The sequence below is a fragment of the Jaculus jaculus genome, chromosome 1, assembly GCF_020740685.1.
Source record: "Jaculus jaculus isolate mJacJac1 chromosome 1, mJacJac1.mat.Y.cur, whole genome shotgun sequence".
NCBI classification, from domain to species: domain Eukaryota; kingdom Metazoa; phylum Chordata; class Mammalia; order Rodentia; family Dipodidae; genus Jaculus; species Jaculus jaculus.
The window spans coordinates 205,020,702-205,042,554 of record NC_059102.1 but is presented as its reverse complement, the minus strand read 5'-3'; the positions used below and the strand labels follow the sequence as shown (position 1 = coordinate 205,042,554).

General features: G+C 36.6%; 2 protein-coding genes across 2 annotated transcripts in view; both read left to right on the top strand.

Annotated features, from left to right (window-relative positions):
• The window catches only part of Sgcz (sarcoglycan zeta), a 1,272,783-nt gene that overhangs the window by 840,084 nt on the left and 410,846 nt on the right, over window positions 1–21,853 (top strand). The window lies entirely within an intron of this gene.
• On the top strand, window positions 1,559–10,619 carry LOC123455959 (prostaglandin G/H synthase 2-like). Its single transcript, XM_045137933.1, is given in 3 exon segments — window positions 1,559–1,591; window positions 8,854–10,030; window positions 10,033–10,619. Coding segments are annotated over 3 exon segments (1,797 nt in total).

The window sequence follows — 21,853 nt, the reverse complement described above, 5'->3', positions numbered from 1 at the left end:
CATTACACCAATGATGAGCATCACAGTAAGAACAATAATAAGACTGCAGAAATAGAAATATCATCCTTTTATATACCAAATAATGTAAACATGACATACCCCTTCCCAAATCAAAACTATTTATCAGGAATGACTTGCCACAACACTTCAGAGCAGAGGTAGGAGGATTGTCATGGTTTTGAGACCAGTCTGAGACTATGTAGTGAATTCCAGGTCATCCTGAGCTAAAATGAGACCCTACGTCAAAAAACCAACAAGAAAAATAGAGAAAGAGAGAGAGAGAATTGGCAACAACCTGTGTTACAACATATAGTACATCCTAAATTTTCCTAGTTATTTGGGTATCTGTGGTAGTTTGATTCAGGTGTCTCCCATAAACTTAGATGTTCTGAATGCTATATTGCCAGCTGATAGAGAGTTAGGAATTAATGCCTCCTGGAAGGAGTGTTTTGTTGGGGGCAGGCTTATGGTTGTTATAGCCAGGTTTCCCTGGCCAGTGTTTGGCACACTCTCCTGTTTCTGTTGTCCATCTTATGTGGGCCAGGGATTGATGTCCACCCTCTGCTCATGCCATGATTTCCCCCTGCCATCATGGAGCTTCCTCTTGAGCCCGTAAACCAAGATAAACCTTTTTTTTTTTTTGCCACAAGCTGCTCTTGGTTGGATGATTTCTACCATCAATGAGAACCTGACTGCAACAGTAAAGTGGTACTGAGGAGTGGAATTGCTGCTAGATACCTGATTATATGTCTTTGGCCTTTTGGAGCTGATTTTCAAGAGGAATGTAGAACTATTTGAAACCTTGGCCTTTCAGTGCTATTATGGTCAAAGTTGAAAGACTTGAATGCAGTAAGAACTATGGAGAGAGACACCCCATAATACCTCAAAGGGGCCCCAGCTGAAACTAAGAATATTTGGTGAAACAAGCAAGGGTGCTGTTTTCCTGATGAACCAGATACCAGCACAAGGGGGAAGGAGACCAACACAGAGAAAAACCAACTCCTACCATATCAGAGCCAGAGCCTCAGAGGCCCCCAACACCTCATCACTGAATCAGACCAAAAATTCGCCCAACATGGCTCAGGGAAATTTTGCGGAAGAGGGGGAGGAAAGAATGTCAGAGCCACATGTCGGGTCATGATATGCAGAGACATTTATCTTACCCATAACTGTTGGCTAACTCCACAGTGCACAGCCCATATACCTCAATAGAGAGGGGCTAATGGGGAGGGGCTAGGTCATGGATCAGCCTAATAATGGTACCAAGCTGACTGTATTTGCTGAATATAAAACTAATTAATAAATAAAAAATTAAATTCTAAAAATTTGAAATATTTAATAATTCAAAACTTACTTGTAGTATTGCAGCACTAATAGGCATACATGCATACATTGCTATTTTTAAAATACAAATGCCCATTGTATCATAGAAAGATAAATGCTAATATTTAAGTTTAAATTTCTATCCATACCCTCAAATGGATTTCTTTCAACATTTACTTATCTGAATTATTGCTCAAACTATGATAAAATATGAGAAACATCAGTTGAAGGATATATGATATTGGCATGCCTTTTAAGTTTAACAGGCATGCCCCTTAGTGACATTGTCATTATTTTATTTATTTGTTCATTTGTTTGTTTTTTCAAGGTAGGGTTTCACTCTAGCTCAGGCTGACCTGGAATTCACTATGTAGTCTCAGTGTGGCCACGAATCCACAGAGATCCTCTTACCTCTGCCTCCTGAGTGCTGGGATTAAAGCCATGCACTACCACACCCAGCAATTGTCATTACTTTTAATTTTCTACAGTTTTGCATTTGACATGTTTTATATCATACATATGTTTCCATTTTATTACACATTTATAACATCTTTTCACTGGATTAACATTTCTTCATTCACAGTCTTCTGGATGTGACACAATTGCCCATATTTCAATGCCTAAAAGACAAAAAAAAAACAGTGAACCCACCTACCAGGAAAATATGGAAACATTAATAATAAAGCCTTAAAATGTGATAAGATTTGTCTTTTTCTTTATTTAAGTTTGAATGTTAGCAGAAAGAAAAGTCATAGCATGCTCATATTTTAATATAGATACACATATTTCAAATTTACTAAGATGTATATATAACTCATTATCATCATAGTTGAATGCTTCTTGCATCAGGTGGCAAAATACAAGTGTAGGGTTTAATAATGTTGTGTAGCTAATTGAGAAATTAGAAAACATTATGAGAATGAGAAAGCCTCTAAGAGTATTTCACCTTGGCAAAGCCAATTGTTTTCCCTTTAGACATATCTCCTGTATTAGCCTACCACTAACAACTATGTGAGGATTAATTTATTTATATAATATAAATCATTCTGTATAAAGTTGGACACACATATTCTAAAATCAAAAGTAAGAGCCATATAAAAAGCAATTATTCCCAGGTTTTATAGTTATTTATATCACCTCCTATTCTATCATTTTAACTGTCTTTTGCTTTTAAGCTGTAAATATCATCATAGAGGTACTTGATGCTACAATAATATTTCTTGGGCTGGGTGTATAGCATCTTAGTAAAGAACTGGCCTCATGTGCATTGAGCACTGAGTTGCATTATTATTTGCACACAAAATACTAACCTGAAGTACATGCATTGTAGTGTTAAAGCAGCACATTCAAAAATTTTACACACTTTCATTAGATCCCATGATTAAAAAGTTTGGGAAACTCTATGGATACTTAAATGTTAATATAATGACTAAGAAGTGGTAATTTATTACTGAATATACTACAATAAAGTTTCTAAATTTGATATAATTATTAAATTTTTAATTTTCAGTCATTTCTAATAGATAGCCATTGTTAATACAAATAAACTTGTCTATACTTTTAATGTTTTTAAGTTTTATTTATTTATTTGACAGAGAAAGAAGGGGAAAGATAGAAAGAATGGGCACTCCAGGGCTTCCAGACACTGCAAATGAACTCCATATGCATGTGCCCCCTTGTGCATCTGGGTAACATGAGTCCTGGGGAATTGAACCAAGGTCCTTTGGCTTTGCAGACAAATGCCTTAATCACTAAGCCATCCCTTCAGCCCTGTAATTTTATTTTTATTCAGTGATGATAAAATCAAATAAATTTTACTGGTTGGTAGGTTTATTACTACTGGAGATGTGACCCAGTGTCTAATGCACATGAGGCCAGTTCACTACTAAAATGCTACAAACCAATCCAAAGAAATATTATTTTAACATCAAGTACCTCTATATTTACAGCTTAAAAGCAAAAGACATTTACATTAATAGAATGTGATATATGCAAAATTTTTGAACATGCTGCTTTAACACTACAAACCATGTCCTCTAGTTTAATATTTTTGTGTTCAATTAATAAATACAAATTATGAATGGCCATTAAGGTTTATGAAATAATATACATTACAACATATAAGTCTTTTTAATCACTTAATAAGTCCTAATTTAGTGTAAGTAAATATAGTCCATTGAAATTTGGAAATGTCCCCCATTTCTCTTTAGTCTTAAATAAGAGCACCTAAATGTCCCTCATTTCTCTTTAGTCTTAAATAAGAGTACCTAAATTGTCTTCATATGAACACATGAGATAGGATAAAATTATTCAAATCAATTTAACCCAAAATTTAATAATCCATTCAGCTCCATGTCCATGTCATTTATTTTAACATGAAAAGTACTTTATTTAATACTATGCCTCCTAAACAACTAAATCATAGTATGTCCTTGATTGGAAAATATTTAGGTTTCCCAAGTTACATCCATGAAATCTTAGTTTTACCTCCAAATTTGGAGGAATTAATTTTGAGATCTTATCAAAATGCATGTTCAGGGTTCCAATAAATATTAAGTCAAAACTAAAGGCACATTCCATCTATGGTATTGTGTCTTAAGCAGTAGGGTCTTACCAATAATAACAACTGGTGGGTAATCAAGTGTTTTGATGGAAGTTTGTCTTGTTTGTTTTGGAAGATCTAGTAGGTTTCTCTGATCAACAGCTCATTGTGGACATAGACCACATCCTTGTACAGGGAATTATAGGCCAGCACCAAGGTTAAAGAAAAAAGAAAAAATCATAGAAGAAAGGGAAACAAGAGAAGTTTGAGGTAAAGTTTCATCTCACCCTCTCGAAGCCCCTTTGATTCAAGTGTTCCCCCTAAGGTCTTCTTGAGGTCCTTTTTGTCTGACTTCCAAGATATAGGATTCTATGGTACCAATTCAATTTGGGTTCAGTTTTGTGTACCCCCACCATTTCCCTTCCCCCAAGCCCTACTGTCCCTATTGCTTAAGCCTTGAGATGCTATTCAGATATGCCAGCAACTCAGAATGATCCAGGTTAGGAATCACAGATGAGTTAGACCATGAGATGGTCGTCTTTCTGTGATGTGTTCCAAGTTCAACCATTTTCCTACAAATTTCAATGTGTCATTTTTTTTTTTCTTACTGCTAAGGAGAATTCCATCATGTAGATATACCATATCTTGGTTACCCATTCAGGCAGTGATGCCACTTGGGTTGATTACAATGAATTGAGAAGCTATGAACATGGTTGAGCAAATATCCCTAAAATGAGATGTGGAGACTTTAGGGTAAATGCCCAGTAATGGAATAACTGGGTCTCTTGGTATCTCTATATTCATCCATTTCAGGAATCTCCATATTGATTGATAGTGGTTGTACAAGCTTACATTCCCAGTGAATGACTATTCCTATTTCTCCACATCCATGCCAACATTTGTTTTAGCTTAATTTTTTAATGGGGTACAGTGGAACCTCATGGTTGTTTTAATTTACATTTCCCTAATGGTTAGGGATATGAACATTTTTTTTTAAGTGTGTGTTAGCCATTTGTAATTCTTCCTCTGAGAACTCCCTATTCAGTTCTGTGTCCCACTTTTGGAGTCGGTTGTTAGATTTTTTTTTTTTATTGTTTAGTGTTTTGAGTTCTTTGTAGATTCTAGACATTAGGCTTCTGTCCTTGGTATATCTGGCAAATATTTTCTGCTGTCGAGTGAGTAATCTATTGGTTTTTCTTATGGCATGTTTTCTGTGCAAAATATTTTATAGCTTCATGAGGTCCCCTTGGTTGAGTACTTGTTTCATTTCCTGGGCTACTGGTGTTTTGTTCATGAATTCTTACCCCAATCCAATATTGTGGAGTGTGCCTGCTATTTTTTTTTCTTTCAGTAGTTGACGAGTTTCAGGTCTTATATTGAGATCTTTAATCACTTTGGACTTGATGTTTGTGTATGGCATAATGAGTAGGTCTAATTTCATTTTTCTACATATCATTATCCTATATGTCCAACTGTCCAACACCATTTGTTGAAGATTCTGTCTTTTTTCCAGTCTACAATATTGGCACCTTTATTAAAGATAAAGCAGCTAAAATTACTTGACCTAAGGTCTGGGTCCTCAATTCTGTTTCATTTGTCTATGTTTCTGTTTTTATTCCAGTACCATGCTGAAAACTCTTTTTTTTTTTTTTAATGGAAAAGAAAAGCATGTATGTCTAAAGCTTTCTGATAGAGAGGAAATGTGGAGGCAGGGCTAATAAAAATCTAAGAGTATATAAATAAGTCATATGGAAACCTATGTTTTGGGCAATGGAACACATAGGAGCCATAGATTGTTACTAGAAAATTTTCAGTGCCAAGGATGGAATACCTTCCAGTGAGTTGTTGGCCATGGAGGTCACTGATACCCCCAAAACATTATGGGCCATTGCCAAGGCCCTTGGCTTCCCACCAGGAATAGATGGTAAGACCCTATTTCTGAAGTCTCCATATACTTGGGCTGTAAGATCACTGAGAAATCTTGCTGAAGCTGAGCTGAAAACATCCTCCATGTAAAGCAGCTGACAGAAAACTAGGAAAAGCCAATATGCATGCAATTCAATGGGAGAGAGACAAGTCACCAGTGAAGATACGCAACAGTGGACACTGCAAGCCTTATAGTTGGCCACCGAGGCCAAATGAGCCAATGGGTGCAATAGTGGCATTTCTGTTATAGGGGAAACCATCACCCTCTAATATGACTGGAGGCCCACTCAATGGGAGGGATTACATCTCAAACACTGATAACCTACAACAGGGGTACTCATGAGGCCTAGCCCTCCTAAATTTTATATGTTATGTTCACCAAATAGCACAGTAAGCACTTCTCTTAATGTTCACACCCATATATTAATGTTACTCTAACTTTATTCACACCCATATATTAATGTTACTCTAATTTTATTGCCTTTGGTGCTTTCATATATACATAGGGTCTTTGTTTTTTGCTTCTGTCATTATTGGAGGCTGGGTCTGATCCAGATCCAGGTTGACCTGGTACCCAATTCAGAACAGAAATCTTTACCTCCAAGCAGAAAAGATTAAGGGTATAGAACAACACTCACCCTTAGGGATTATGGCTTTATATGACTATCTGTTTTATTCCCCACAATTGCATACTTTGTGCTGCTTTTTACTGAATGTGTATGTTTACTGATGTGTATGTTGTGTATGTGAAGTTTAGAATTTGCCAGTAAATATTCCACCCAGTCCTTTAGAATACTTGCTTAGCAAACAAACTCAATACCTAAGATTACTACTGTGGCTTGATTGGTGGGCAAGAGCTACACTGGACACCTTGAATTCATATCCTGAGGGTATAGAGAGGTGGACTGCCACATCTAAGAACACTGCAGATAATTAGAAAATCCAAGCATCAAATCAATTATGGATGCAAAAGTTGCTACCATATAGTACAAGAAAATCAAAGAATCAAGACAGTACAGTCCTGCCAAAAACTATAAATCCATCATAAATGATCACAATTATACTATTTTGGATGAAATGCCTGACAAAGATTTCAAGAAAATGATGATATCTATGCTCAAAGATAACAGAGAAGAAATGAAGGGATCAAAGAAGAAAATAAAGGAATAAAAAAAAACTTCTGAAAGAAAACACAGAAAACTAGCTTAATGAAATAAAGAGGTTATTACAACACATGAGTAAGGAAATAGAAATACTGAACAAAAATTATGCTGAAATCCTGGCTGTGAAGAATACAGTCAATGAAATAAAAACCTCTGTGGAAAATCTCACCAGTAGAATGGATGAAGGAGAGAACAGAATATCTAAACTAGAAGACCAGGAGGCAGACCTAATACAGTCCAACAAAGAGAAAGACAAGCAAATAGCAAGGTATTAATGGGAATGTCAACATATCTGGGACACTATGGAAAGATTGAGCATAAGAATTCAGGGCATAACAGAAGGAGAAGAATTTCAATCCAGAGGTTTAGTAGGTGTTTTTGACAAAATCATAAAAGAAAATTTTCCTCAAATTGGGAAAGAAATGCCAATGCAAATACAAGAAGTTTTTAGAACAACCAACAAACAAAATCTGGAAAGAACCTCTCCTTGCCGTGTTATAATTAAACTACAAAGCACACAAACCAAAGAAAATATATTGAAAGCAGTTAGAGAGAAGAAAGTCATCGACAAAGGCAAACCCATCAGAATAACTTCAGATTACTCACAACAAACTTTAAAAGCCAGAAGGGCTTGAAATGACTTATTCCAAGTTCTTATAGATAACAACTGTCAACCAAGATTACTTTATCCTGCAAAACTATCCAAATTGATGGAGAAATAAGGACATTCTGCAACAAAAATAGGTTAAAGGAATTTATGACAACTAAACCAGTTCTACAGAAAATACTCAAAGGAATTCCTAATGCCAAAGCAAGACACACACAGGAGGAAATAGGAAAAAATTAACCACACTCAAATAACAGTTAAAACAAATGAGTAAAGGGAAAACAGGAAACCCTACAAAATAAGAAAAATGGTGAGAAGAAATGCATACCTTTCAATAATAAGTCTTAATATCAATGGCCTCAATGCCCCATCCAAAAGGCATAGGCTTGTAGACTGGATTAAACGACAGGATTCTGCTATCTGTTGCCTCCAGGAAACTCATTTCTCAATGAAAGATAGACACTGCCTTAGGGTGAAAGGATGGAAAATGGCATTTCAAGCAAAAGGGCCTAGTAAACAAGCAGGGGTTGCTATCCTAATATCTGACAGGATAGACTTCAAGCCAACATTAATGAGAGATAAAGAAGGTCATTTTATACTGCTTAAAGGACAACTTCAGCAGGAGGACATTACAATGCTAAACATATAAGCACCTAACATGGGGGCTCCCAGTTTCACCAAACAAACACTATTAGGTCACAGATAACAAAAAAGTGCAATTGTAGTGGGAGACTTTAATACCCTGCTCTCATCAATTGACAGGTCATTCTGGCAAAAACTCAAGAGACATCTGAGTTAAATGATGTTATGGAACAAATGGACTTAACAGATATCCATAGAACATTCCACCCAAATGCTGCAGAATATACATTTTTTCTCAGCAGCACATGGAACATTCTCTAAAATAGACCATATATTTGGACACAAAGCAAATCTTCACAATTATAGGAAAATTGAAATAATCCTTTGTACTCTATCTGACCACAATGGAATTAAACTGCAAATCAGCAACAAGGAAAGCTACAGAGCATACAGAAATTCATGGAGACTAAACAGTACACTATTGAATGATCAGTGGGTCATTGAAGAAATCAAAAAGGAAATCAATAAATTCATAGAATCAAATGATGATGATAATACAACATAACAAAAACTTGGGGACACAATGAAGTGAGTCCTAACAGGGAAATTTATAGCTCTAAGTGCCTATATTAAGAAATTCTAGAGTTGTCAAAGCACTCGCTTGCTAGCACTCACCTCATGCCCGGAGCCTGTGGTAGGAACGCAGCCACGCAGTGAATCCATGCTGTTCCAACCCATGCCAAAACCGAGGTGAATGCATGAGCGTAGGATTTGACAACTATAAGTGCAATTGTACCCGGACAGGATTCTATGGTGAAAACTGTTCAACGCCTGAGTTTCTGACAAGAATAAAGTTACTGCTGAAGTCCACCCCAAACACAGTGCACTACATACTTACGCATTTCAAGGGAGTTTGGAACATTATCAATAACATTCCTTTCCTGCGAAATTCAATCATGAGCTACGTGTTGATGTCCAGATCACATTTGATTGATAGTCTGCCAACTTATAATGCACACTATGACTACAAAAACTGGGAAGCCTTCTCTAATATCTCCTATTATACCAGATCCCTTCCTCCTGTAGCTGATGACTGCCCCACTCCAATGGGTGTGAAAGGAAAGAAGGAGCTTCCTGATTCCAAAGAGGTTCTGGAAAAGGTTTGCCTGAGGAGGAAGTTCATCCCTGACCCTCAAGGCACAAACATGATGTTCGCCTTCTTCGCCTAGCACTTCACTCATCAGTACTTCAAAACAGACCATAAAGGAGGGCCTGCATTCACCAAGGGACTGGATCACGGGGTGGACTTAAGCCACATTTATGGTGACACTCTAGATAGACAACATAAACTGCGCCTTTTCAAGGATGGAAAATTGAAATATCAGGTTATTGATGGAGAGGTGTACCCGCCTACAGTCAGAGACACTCAGGTGGAAATGATTTACCCTCCTCATACCCCTGATCACCTGCGGTTTGCTGTGGGGCATGAGGTCTTTGGTCTGGTGCCTGGCCTGATGATGTACGCCACGATCTGGCTGCTGGAACACAACAGAGTGTGTGACATGCTGAGACAGGAACACCCAGAGTGGAATGATGAGCGGCTCTTCCAGACCACCAGGTTCATTCTGATAGGAGAGACCATCAAGTTTGTGATTGAAGACTATGTCCAGCACTTGAGTGGTTATCACTTCCAACTAAAGTTTGACCCAGAGCTGCTCTTCAACAAACAATTCCAGTACCAGAACCGGATCACTGCTGAGTTCAACACCCTTTATCACTGGCACCGCCTGCTGCCTGATACCTTTCACATTGAAGACCAGGAGTACAACTTTAAACAGTTTCTCTACAACAACTCCATACTGGTAGAGCATGGACTGACCCACTTCATCAGTCATTCACCAAGCAGTCCGTGGGCAGGGTTGCTGGTGGCAGAAATGTTCCACTTGCAGTACAAACAGTGGCAAAGGCATCCATTGACCAGAGCAGACAGATGAGACACCAGTCTCTTAATGAGTACCGCAAGCGCTTCTCCCTGAAGTCCTATGAATCATTTGAGGAACTTACAGGAGAGAAGGAAATGGCTGCAGAGCTGGAAGCCCTCTACGGGGACATTGATGCAATGGAGCTATATCCTGCCCTTCTGGTAGAAAAGCCTCGTCCTGACGCTATCTTCGGGGAGACCATGGTAGAACTTGGAGCGCCATTCTCCTTGAAAGGACTTATGGGTAATCCCATATGTTCTCCTCAATACTGGAAGCCAAGCACTTTTGGAGGAGAAGTGGGTTTTGAAATCATCAACACAGCTTCCATTCAGTCTCTCATCTGCAATAACGTGAAGGACTGTCCCTTTACGGCCTTCAGTGTTCAAGAGCCACAGCCGGCCAAAGCTGTCACCATTAATGCAAGTTCTTCCCACTCCAGGCTAGATGACATCAACCCCACAGTGCTACTTAAAAGGCGCTCAACCGAACTGTGAAAGTTTAATGATCATATTTATTTGTTTATATGAACAATTTCTTTTAATTTATTTTTTTAATATTTATAGTAAATGCCTTTTGTTACTTAACATCTTCTATCACAGAAGGCAGTATTCTCGGAAGATGCCATATTTGTGAAGACTTCTGGGTCACCACTTTAAAATGTATTGTCTTCAAGTTAAAGGGAAGACAGCTTTTATTCTTTTTCAAAAGCCAGCGGAAAGTGAGTCTGACACTCCTTACTTGAATTTCAATGCATATCATGTTTTAATAAGAGTAAAAGCAAAGATTTAAATGCTATTGTAAGATGGACAATGCTGCAAGTATCTACAGGGTTCCTGTTTTCATTATGTTTCCTATGCTACATTAGAAGCAGCTAAGGTGGAATTTCAAAAGAAATTCTGGACATCTATATGCCACCAAAAAGAAAAGGTACAAGTGCATTTTAAATGATAAAAGCCAAATCACTCCATCTTTAAAAACTGTTTTGAAACAAAAATTTGAAATTTCTAAATTCACAGTTTAACGTTACTTTTGAAAACTTTTATTTTGTAGACTATGGTTATAAAACTTGTACCCATATAGAAAAACGTGATCATCAAGTCTTTTTTTTGTTGTTGTTGTTCATTTTTTATTAATTTATTTGAGAGTGACAGAGAGAGAGAAAGAGACAGAGAGAGAGAGATTGAGAAATGGCATGCCAGGGCTTCCAGCCACTGCAAACGAACTCCAGACGCCTGCGCCCCCTTGTGCATCTGGCTAACGTGGGACCTGGGGAACCGAGCCTCGAACCGGGGTCCTTAGGTTTCACAGGCAAGCGCTTAACCGCTAAGCCATCTCTCCAGCCCTCATCAAGTCTTTTAAGTTAGAAATTATATTATAATTTCTGGTTAAAAGATTTTGTGTTAGAGATTGATTTTTTTTTTTTTTTCAGTAGGGGCAAACATCTATTTACTGTGACTATTACAACCCCCTTTTAAATCAAAATGCCAATGTGTTAAGGTGATGGACCACTGTAGTTCTATCTTATAATATTTTCTATAAAGGATTTGTTTCTATGAATAAGCAAAACCTATTGCAGCTAAAGATTTTACAAATAAAACACGAAAAGCAAAGAAGAATTCTAAATTAAAGATGAAACTTGGATTTAAACATTTGAAGGCAACTTTCTTACTATGGGTGGGCCTGCTACTAAACAGATTTTGCTGTGAGGTTAATAATTTACCAAGATGACTTGAGTAAACTATTTTCTTTGATTTATTTTTTTCTCTTGTGCAATGTGGTTGGGTGGTCCATATCACAATGCAAAAGGTTTCAGTACTGTCAGAAACCTCTTGCAAATGTTTAAATCCATTTCATATTAATTTCATCTGCATCTAAATAAGCAAATCTCAATAAGTGAATCAAGCCTGGCTACTGACATGCTACACCTGTTAGTTTTCTCTTCTAGGCATTTTTCTAGAGAAAAAAAATATATTGCTCAATTTCCCTTTGGATTCATTTTTCTGATTTTAAGATCAGAGCTCCACTGTCTTTGAACTCTGCTAATATTTTGTACTTGAATTTTTACACATTCATGTAAACCTCAGCATAGGACTACTACTTAACCTCCTCTTTGGAGGAATAAACTTATTTTAAGTGAAAGGCAAAAATTTTTATTTATAATTAATTTTACCTATTAATACTCAAGGACTCTATAAAGAGATAGTGCCTTAGAAAGAACTGTAGGAGATTCCTCAGTATAAGAAAGTAAAGTTAGTGTTCTGATGAATGCTTTCCACATTTAAAAAACAAAACCAGGGCTGGAGAGATGGCTTAGCGGTTAGGCGCTTGCCTGTGAAGCCTAAGGACCCCGGTTCGAGGCTCAGTTCCCCAGGTCCCACGTTAGCCAGATGCACAAGGGGGCGCACGCGTCTGGAGTTCGTTTGCAGAGGCTGGAAGCCCTGGCGCGCCCACTCTCTCTCTCCCTCTATCTGTCTTTATCTCTGTGTCTGTCGCTCTCAAATAAATAAATTAATTAATTAAAAAAAAAACAATTAGTGAGTAGTTCTGTGCAATAATAATGAATATAAAATAATAATCATGACAATATTCTACATCTCATTGTCAACTGAGGTACTGTATATTACTTAATTTATTGAAATAACTATTTATGTCTTTTGGACATTATTGTTATAAACTATGTTTAAGCCTACAATTGTTGATTTTTCATTATGTCAAAATCAGTATGTTTGTGATTACCTCTATGAATCATGATGTAAACAATTAAAGGAGATTAGTAGTTTGTTTCATGAGGAAAATTTTAAGAGACTGATATGGTATACTGAGATGTGTAAGGTTAGAATGAATGTTTTTATACTTTACCTCTGTGCCAGACTACAGAGAACACTGTCTTGTTTAATTTTTTTTTATTTATTTTATTTGAGACAGTAAGAAAGAAAGAGAGAATGGGCACACCAGGGCCTCTAGCCACTGCAAACAAACCCCAGATGCATGTGCTACCTTGTGCATCTGGCTTATGTGGGACCTAGAGAATGAAACCTGGGTCCTTAGACTTCACAGGCAAGTACCTTAAATGGCTAAGACATCTTTCCAGCCCAACACTGTCTCATTGATCAGAACATGCCACAATGATGACTTTTATTTAACTCAATTTTGTAGGACTTGTGGATGCTTAATTCATTCAGACTTAATTTATTGAGAAAATGTCCTGTGTAAAACACTAGGAATATTTTGTAAATAACACAAAAATGTGTGCCTTAGGAAGAGAAAGAAAGGACAAATTAATTTGATTAAAGGGAAATCACTCAGGAAAACATTTAACATTTTATATTAAAAGGTTTAAGATTAAGAAATAGTCAATATTCAGAAAGATTGTATAAAAAAATGTTAACCATATGTTGCTAAACAGACTGAGTTGGTTGAACCTGCTGACTGAGCCTGGAAATTCAGGCTGTGCTCGTGAATGCTTCAGTGCCTCAGACAAATGTGTATTTAAGTTAACTTATGTAAAATACAAGTCTTGAAACAAATGGTTGTTTATTTTTATACTATTTCAGAATCTTCTGAAAATAAATTTTGACTATTTAAAAAAAAATTCTAGCCAGGCGTGGTGGCGCATGCCTTTAATCCCAGCACATGGGAGGCAGAGATAGGAGGATTGCCATGAGTTTGAGGCCACCCTGAGAGTCCAGAGTGAATTCCAGGTCAACCTAGGCTAGAGTGAGACCCTACTTCAAAAAACTAAAAACTTAAAAAAAAAAAAGAAAGAAAGAAAAGAAATTCTAGATTCCACAAATAAGCAATTTAATGCTCCACTGTAAGGCCTTGGGAAAAGAAGAACAAGGCAAACCAAAATGCAGTAGACAAGAAGAAATCATAAAGAATAGGTAAGAAATTAATGAAGTAAAAACAAACAAACAAACAAAAATCCAAAGAATCAACAAAACAAAGAGTTGGTTCTTTGAAAGGATAAACAAAATGTATAAACCCTTAGCAAATTTGACCAGAAGAAAGAGAGATGAGACAAAAATTAATAATATTAGAGATGAAAAAGGTACCATTACAACAGATACCAAAGAAATTCAAATAACTATAAGGATATACTTTAAGAATATAGATGCCTCTAAGTTTGAAAATCTCAAAGAAATGGGTGATTTGCTTGACTCATATGACCTACCAAAATTAAATCAGGAGGAAATAATTCATTTAAATAAACCTATAACAAGTACAGAGATCCAAGCAGTCTCCCAACTAAAAAAAAGCCCAGGTCCAGATGGATTCACTGGTGAATTTTATCAGATCTTCATGGAAGAACTAACAGCAAAGCTTTTTAAACTTTTCCATAAAATAGAAAAGGAAGGAATTCTACACAACTCCTTCTATGAAGCCAGCATCACCTTCATATCAAAACCAGGCAAGGACAGAACAACAACAAAATATTACAGTCCAATCTCCCTCATGAACATAGAAGCAAAAATTCTGAACAAAATATTGGCAAACAAGAATATATCAAAAGATTATTCACTCTGACCAAATTGGCTTTATCCCAGGGATGCAGGGATGGTTCAAAATATGCAAATCAATAAATGTAATACATTATATAAATGGTCTGAAGGACAAAAAAATCACATGATCATCTTAACAGATGCCAAAAAGGCATTTGACAAAATGCAACACCCTTTCATGGTAAAGAGTATTACAGAAACTGGGAAAAGAAGGAACATAATAAAAGCTATTTATGACAAACCTACAGCCAACATAATGCTAAATGGTGAAAATCTCAAGTGTTTTCATTAAATTCAGGAACAAAACAAGGGTGTCCACTGTCCCCACTTTTATTTACTATAGTACTGGAACTCTTAGCTAGCAATAAGGCAAGAACCACTCATAAAAGGGATGAAAGTTGGAAAGGAAGAAATCAAATTATCACTATTTTCAGATGATATAATTCTATACATAAAAAACCTTAAAAACTCTATCAGCAAACTGGTAGAGTTGATAAACTCTTTTAGCAATGTAGCAGGATACAAAATAAATAGACGGAAATCAGTAGCTTTCCTATATGGTAACAACAAATGTGTGGAGAATGAATCAGGAAATCTCTTCCATTCACAATTGCCTCAAAAATAAATAAATAAATAAAGTACCTTGGGATAATCTTAACTAAGGAAGTGAAAGAGCTCTACAATGAGAAATTTAAAACACTCAAGCAAGAAATTGCAGAAGTGAGAAAATGAAAAGATATCTCATGTTCTTGGATTCGAAGAATCAATATTGTGAAAATGTCAATCTTACCAAAAGCAATCTACAGATTTAATACAATCCCCATTAAAATTCCAATGGTATTCTTCACAGGAATAGAAAAAAAAATCCAAAATTTCATTTGGAAGCACAAAAAATTTTGAATAGCCAAAATGACTTTAAGCAACAAAAATAAGGCTGGTGGTATCACCATACCCAATTTTAAGCTATATTACAAAGCCACAGTAACGAAAACAGCATGGTATTGGCACAAAGACAAACATGTAGATCAATGGAACAGAATAGAAGACCTAGATGTTAATGCAGGCAGCTACAGCCATCTGATTTTTGACAAAAATACTAAAAATATTCATTGGAGAAAACACAGCCTTTTTTTTTTTTTAAACAAGTGGTGCTGGGAAAACTGGGAATCTATATGTAGAAAGATAAAAATATATCCTTGTTTTTCCCCATGCACAAGACTCAAATACAAGTGGATCATGGACCTTAATATCAAACCTGAAACTCTAAAATTGCTAGAGAAAAGGTAGGGGAAGTCCTTCAACATATTGGCATAGGTAATGACTTTCTGAATATAACCCCAATTGCTCAGAAAATAAAACCACTAATAAACTACTGGGATCTCATAAAATTACAAAGCTTGTATATAACAAAGGACACTGAATAGAGCAAAGAGACAACCTACAGAATGGGAGAAAATCTTTACCAGTTATACATCTGACAGAGGATTAATATCCAAAATATACAAAGAACTCAAAAAAACAGAACAATATGAAATCAAACAAAGCCGGGCATGGTGGGGCACGCCTTTAATCCCAGCACTTGGGAGGCAGAGGCAGGAGGATCATTGTGAGCTCGAGGCCACCCTGAGACATCATAGTGAATTCTAGGAGACCCTACCTTGAAAAAAAAAAAAAGAAGAACAAAACAAATAACCAAAACAAAAAAAAAAAAAAAAAAAAAAGGCTATGGAACTAAATGCGGAGTTCTCACCAGAAGAAATACAGATGTCATATAAACATCTAAAAAGTGTTTTATATTCTTAGCCATCAGGGAAATGCAAATTAAAACTACCTTGAGATTCCATCTCTCTCCCATCTGAATGGCTGCCATCAAGAAAACAGATGACAATAAATGTTGGCAATGTTGTGGTAAGAGGGGAGTCTTTCTTCACTGTTGGTGGGAATGTAATCTGGTACAGCCATTGTGGAAATCATTGTGGAGGTTCTTGAGACAGCTAAAAATAGACTTGCCATACAATTTAGCTAAAGCACTCCTAGGCATATATCCTAATGACTTTTCTTATTACCTTAGAGAAACTTGCACAACCATTTTTATTGCTGCTCTATTCACAATAGCTAGGAAGTTTAACCAGCTTAGATGTTTATCCACAGATGAGTGGATAATAAAGATGTGGCACATCAACACAATGGAGTTGTAATTCAGCAGTAAAGAAAAATGAAACTATGAATTTTGCAGGGAAATGGATGGATCTGGAAATGATTATACTAAGTGAGGTAACCCAGGCCCCAAAACCAAGCATCTCATGCTCTCTCTTATATGTGGATTCTTGCTATACATGTATAGACTTGTGTGTGATCTAGAACCAATAATCAAGGAGAGGCCTATAAGCTAGAAAAAGGCTATATGGGAGGGAGGAGAGGGAAGGTCTTAAGACGATAGTATTGTATATATGTAAGTAGAATAACAGATTACAGGGAGGGGAAAGGCCTAAGTGAGGTCAGGGGAAGACATTGTATAAAAGAAAGATGTGTGGGGAGGGAGGTCAATCAAAATTAAAGATATTCAGGATTAGACATGAAAATCTACTTTTAAAATTTTTTTGTTTATTTTTATTTATTTATTTGAGAGTGACAGAGAGAAAGAGGCAGAGAGAGAGAGAGAGAGAATGGGTGTGCCAGGGCCTCCAGCCACTGCAAGTGAACTCCAGACGCGTGCTCCCCCTTGTGCATCTGGCTAACGTGAGTCCTGGGGAATCAAGCCTCGAACCAGGGTCCTTAGGCTTCACAGCAAGCGCTTAACCGCTAAGCCACCTCTCCAGCCCAAAAATCTACTTTTTAAAATAATGGCACATCCAGAAGCCATACATTATTACTAGAAAATTTTCAGTGCCTTGGATGGGATATCTCCTAAGTCATTTGCCAGGGAGGTCTATGTTGCCTCCAAAACATTACTGCCAAGTCCTTGGATCCCCATGAGAAAGAGGTGGTAAGACCCTATTGCTGAAGATGTCACATGCCTGAGCAGCAAAAATACGGAGAAATCAAAGTGGTGCTGAGCAGAAAACCTTCTCCCTGTAGCCCAGCAAACTGAAAGTTGGAAAAATCTGCACTGCACGCAGTTTTATGGGAGATGGAAGTCATCAGTGATGAAAACAGTGGACACTGGAAACCTCAAGTTAGGCCAAACAGTCCAAATGTCTGAAGGAGTGCAATAGTGGCATATCTACTCTGAGGGAAACCAGCTTTTCTCCAATTTGACTGAAGGCCCACTCTATGAGAGGAAAAATGTGCCTGGTACTGAAAGCCTAATCAAAAGACTATGGCAGGTGTGGTCATGAGCCTTAGGCCTATAAAGCCTGCTCTTGTCTGGATAAATGCATGTATTACTCTTACCAAATTGCCCTGAAAAAACTACACTTAATGTTCATATTCATATATTAATGCTATGCTCACTTCTGGTTAGAGAAGGAAGTTGGGTCAGTGGAGACTTGTGGAAGTGCATTACTAACTTACTGTAGATATTATAGATTTGTGATCTTTTTATAAAAATATAAGAAATAATGGAAGAAAGTGAGAGAGATAAAATAAAGATAAAAGACAAGAAGAAAGAAAAAAGAGAAGAAAATAGATGTACCAGGAAATCATAACATTGCAAAAGAACTCCAGACACATGACCCACTTTGTGGGTCTGACTTTTATATGAGCACTGGCAAATAGAATCCTGGTTGACAGGCTTTGAAAGCAAACACTTTTAACCAGTGAGCCATCTCTTCAAGCCATACATGTAAGATCATAATAATAGTATTTCAAAAAAATGGATCCCAAGCCCTAAAGAAATTAATTTCTCTGTTGTAAAATTAGCCAATATCTAGAAGAATTGCACCTCAAAATGACAGAGAAAAGATTTACAGTAGCAAACTATTTAAAATAAATGATCTGAGAAAATGGAAGTAGAGGCTTAATCAGAAGGAAACCCACTTGAAATTTTCTCAAGCTGAGGGGAAAATTATAAGCCTCTTAATCATAATTAATAAGTCATGGACAGATTTTTTAATGCAATGGGGATATAGAATGGTTATTTCAAGGCTGTAAAGATAATTAGACATAGGACAAATATCAATTTATTAATTCTTACCTTATCACAATAGTAGGATAAAAACTGTCTTGTTGATAGCATCATGACCCAAAGAGACAATAGGGAAAAACCTAGCTTAAGAAGTTGGTAGAAACAGAAAAGTCCATAAAAATGAATCTGGCTTGTAGAAGTGTGAATTCACATCAAGGCACTAGCCTGTCTAAAGGCAGCAGCCAGAAATTTGAGCTATGTATATATAATTATAGGTTTGAAGGTGGGGCTTTTTAGTCAATGAAGACTGAGGACCCTGGTTAACCAGTTACATTGTCTATAAACCAAAACTATTCCATTCTGAATGGAAGGATAAAATAGGATGAAACAAATGATGACACATTCTAGTGTGAGACTTCCAAGCCTTAAAGGAGATTAAAATGCTATCTTTGAGAGCACACGCTTCAGAAATTTGACTGTTGCAGACAACATCAGCATGACCCTTATACAAGGATGACACACAAATCTGAGGGGCACATGGGAAACATTGTAAATGCAGCTCTGAGACCACTAATCCCCAATGGACCTAAAAAAATTTAATCTGTCTAGCAGTAAGCTAGCATCAGCTGAGAATTCAAAAATATTACAGGTTTTAATCTATTCCTACATAATAAGATTTCCATCTAGAAAATATAACACGTATCACCACACCAAAGAGGGATGGTTTGAAATAACGAGTTTCACAAGTCAAAGCCCTAGAATGTAGAAGAAGCAGATATACTGCCAGTCACTACATCTAGGTAATGGTAAATGAACATAAAGCAAGAGAAATGGTGCTCTCCATTCATTCTGCACACAATATTAATATTGGTATATATGAAATACTATATCCATCACAATGTTTTTTAAATTTTTAAAATATTTTATTTATTTATTTATTAGAGAGAGAGAGAGAGAAAGAGACACATAGAAAAAGAGAATGGGCATGCCAGAGCTTCTAGCCACTGAAAACGAACACCAGCTGAGCTGCATCAGCCCCCTTGTGCATCTGGCTTAGGTGGGTCCTGGGGAATTTAGCTGGGGTCCTATAGGCTTCACAGCCAAACACCTTAACCACTAAGCCATTTCCCCAGCCCTCATAATGTTTTTTTTTTTAAAATCATGATATTTTTAGGTATTTTAACAGGACTTGACTGACAATATTTGTATAACTTTAGCTGGGCTTCAAAAAGAAGATAGCCTCTATTCTTCTTTTAGACAGTCATGAAATGGAATGTAGTTAGAACTCTAGAACCTGAGCCTTTAAAAGAGTTCCAGATTTCACCAAGTGCTCCATGATAATTCAGCTATAAAAGGAGAAAGCACAGTTGATATGGCTCAGTAAAGACAAATAATTACATCCTGTACCAATCACCTTGTGGGGCCAAAGATGAAAGTTGTCTTTCTACCTTCAGTTACCTGGAGTCATACCTCTAGTGAGCACTGTTCTCTGATCTGATATTCGTTATTTACATGAATCTTATGTAGCATGCTTCTTTTATGTAGCAGGCTACAGCTTTTTTTTCTTGTGTTCCGCTAAATGATAGTCTCTTCCCATATCGAGGGTTCAGATGTTTCTGACTTTACATGCTTTTCACTTTAATAACTAACCATAAAACCAAAGCATACCACATGCAGTGCAGTAAATCATCTATAGCTGTCTGTGAGTAACTTTTATATTTTATGATAATGTGTGATCTGAAGCACTAAGATACCAAAATATGGTGACTTAATGGAAACTAGAGAAGGAAGGGAAATTGCTGATCAGGAAATAAAACTATAAAATTACTACAATAATTAATGACTTTGTGTAGATGGTAGAAGAAGGAGGACCTAGTCAGAAATGGAAGCAAAGGTACTTTATTCAGATTTGAAGAAGAGGTGATAGGGAACTTCTGTACAGGTTTATGGAGGTAACTTATATAATGGATGGACACTTGGAAGTTCTTGGCACACTATTCCTATTTATGAGTAGAGTATAAAATGAAGAGATCAGTGAAGAATAAAAAATAGGAAACAGAGAAAAGAAACTAAGAAATGTCACTCCAAGACAGTATGACAGAAGAGAATCAGGAAAAATAATGTTCTTTGGAGAAATAAGAGGACTTTCAGAATTTTACAAACATGAATTTTAGATGATAATTCAATGTATCTTGCTTATTGTATTTAGAAGTCATTTTTCTCATTGAAAAAGTTGAAAATAGGTGCTTTGTTTTACATCTGATAATTTCTACATCTAAGATATTTTGAAACATGGTTTCAACTTGTTACATCTTTTGGGTCCCCCTGCCCCCAGGAGCATCTTTCTCCTCCTTTTACTTTTTCTTTCTTATTTATTTATTTATTTGACAGAGAAAGAGGGATAGGGAGAATGGGCTCACCAAGGCCTCCAGCCACTGCAAATGAACTCCAGACTCATGACTCCTTGTGTATCCGTCTAACCTGGATCTTGGGGAATCAAACCTCAGTCCTTTGGCTTTATAGGCAAATGCCTTTATCACTAAGTGATACCAACCATTCTTTTCTTTCCTTTTTTTTTTTTTTTTTGTTGTTGTTGTTTTTTGTTTTTTTCAAAGTAGGGTCTCACTCTAGCCTAGGCTGATCTGGAATTCACTATGTAGTCTCAGGGTGGCTTAAAACTTGGGACAATTCTTCTGCCTTTGCCTCCTGAGTGCTGGTATTAAAGGTGTGTGGCACCATACTAGGTTTCCTCTTACTTTTCTATCTACTACTTATTGTAATTATTTTTAGTGAAAATCCTTTCCTGAGTTGTCAGGTATGAAGGCCCATACCTCTAATTCCAGCACTTAGAAGGCAAAAGAGGATTGCTGTGTGTTTGAAGTCAGTACGAAGTATAGTTCAGCCTACAAACACAGAATCTTCTCTAAAAGTTGTTAGCCTCTACTTAAAGAAAATATGGGTTGAAGAAATGATATAACAACATAAGTTATTAAAGGGAGCAATATGTGCAAGAAGACAACATACTCAGCTAATATACATAGATATATTTTAGCTGGGTTTCTTGGATTGAATAGAAAGTTCCATTTTCAGTCTTGAAAGCCTAGATGTTTATCACTATTTTTCCCACTTCTTAAATTAAGAAAAATAGACTCTATTTTAT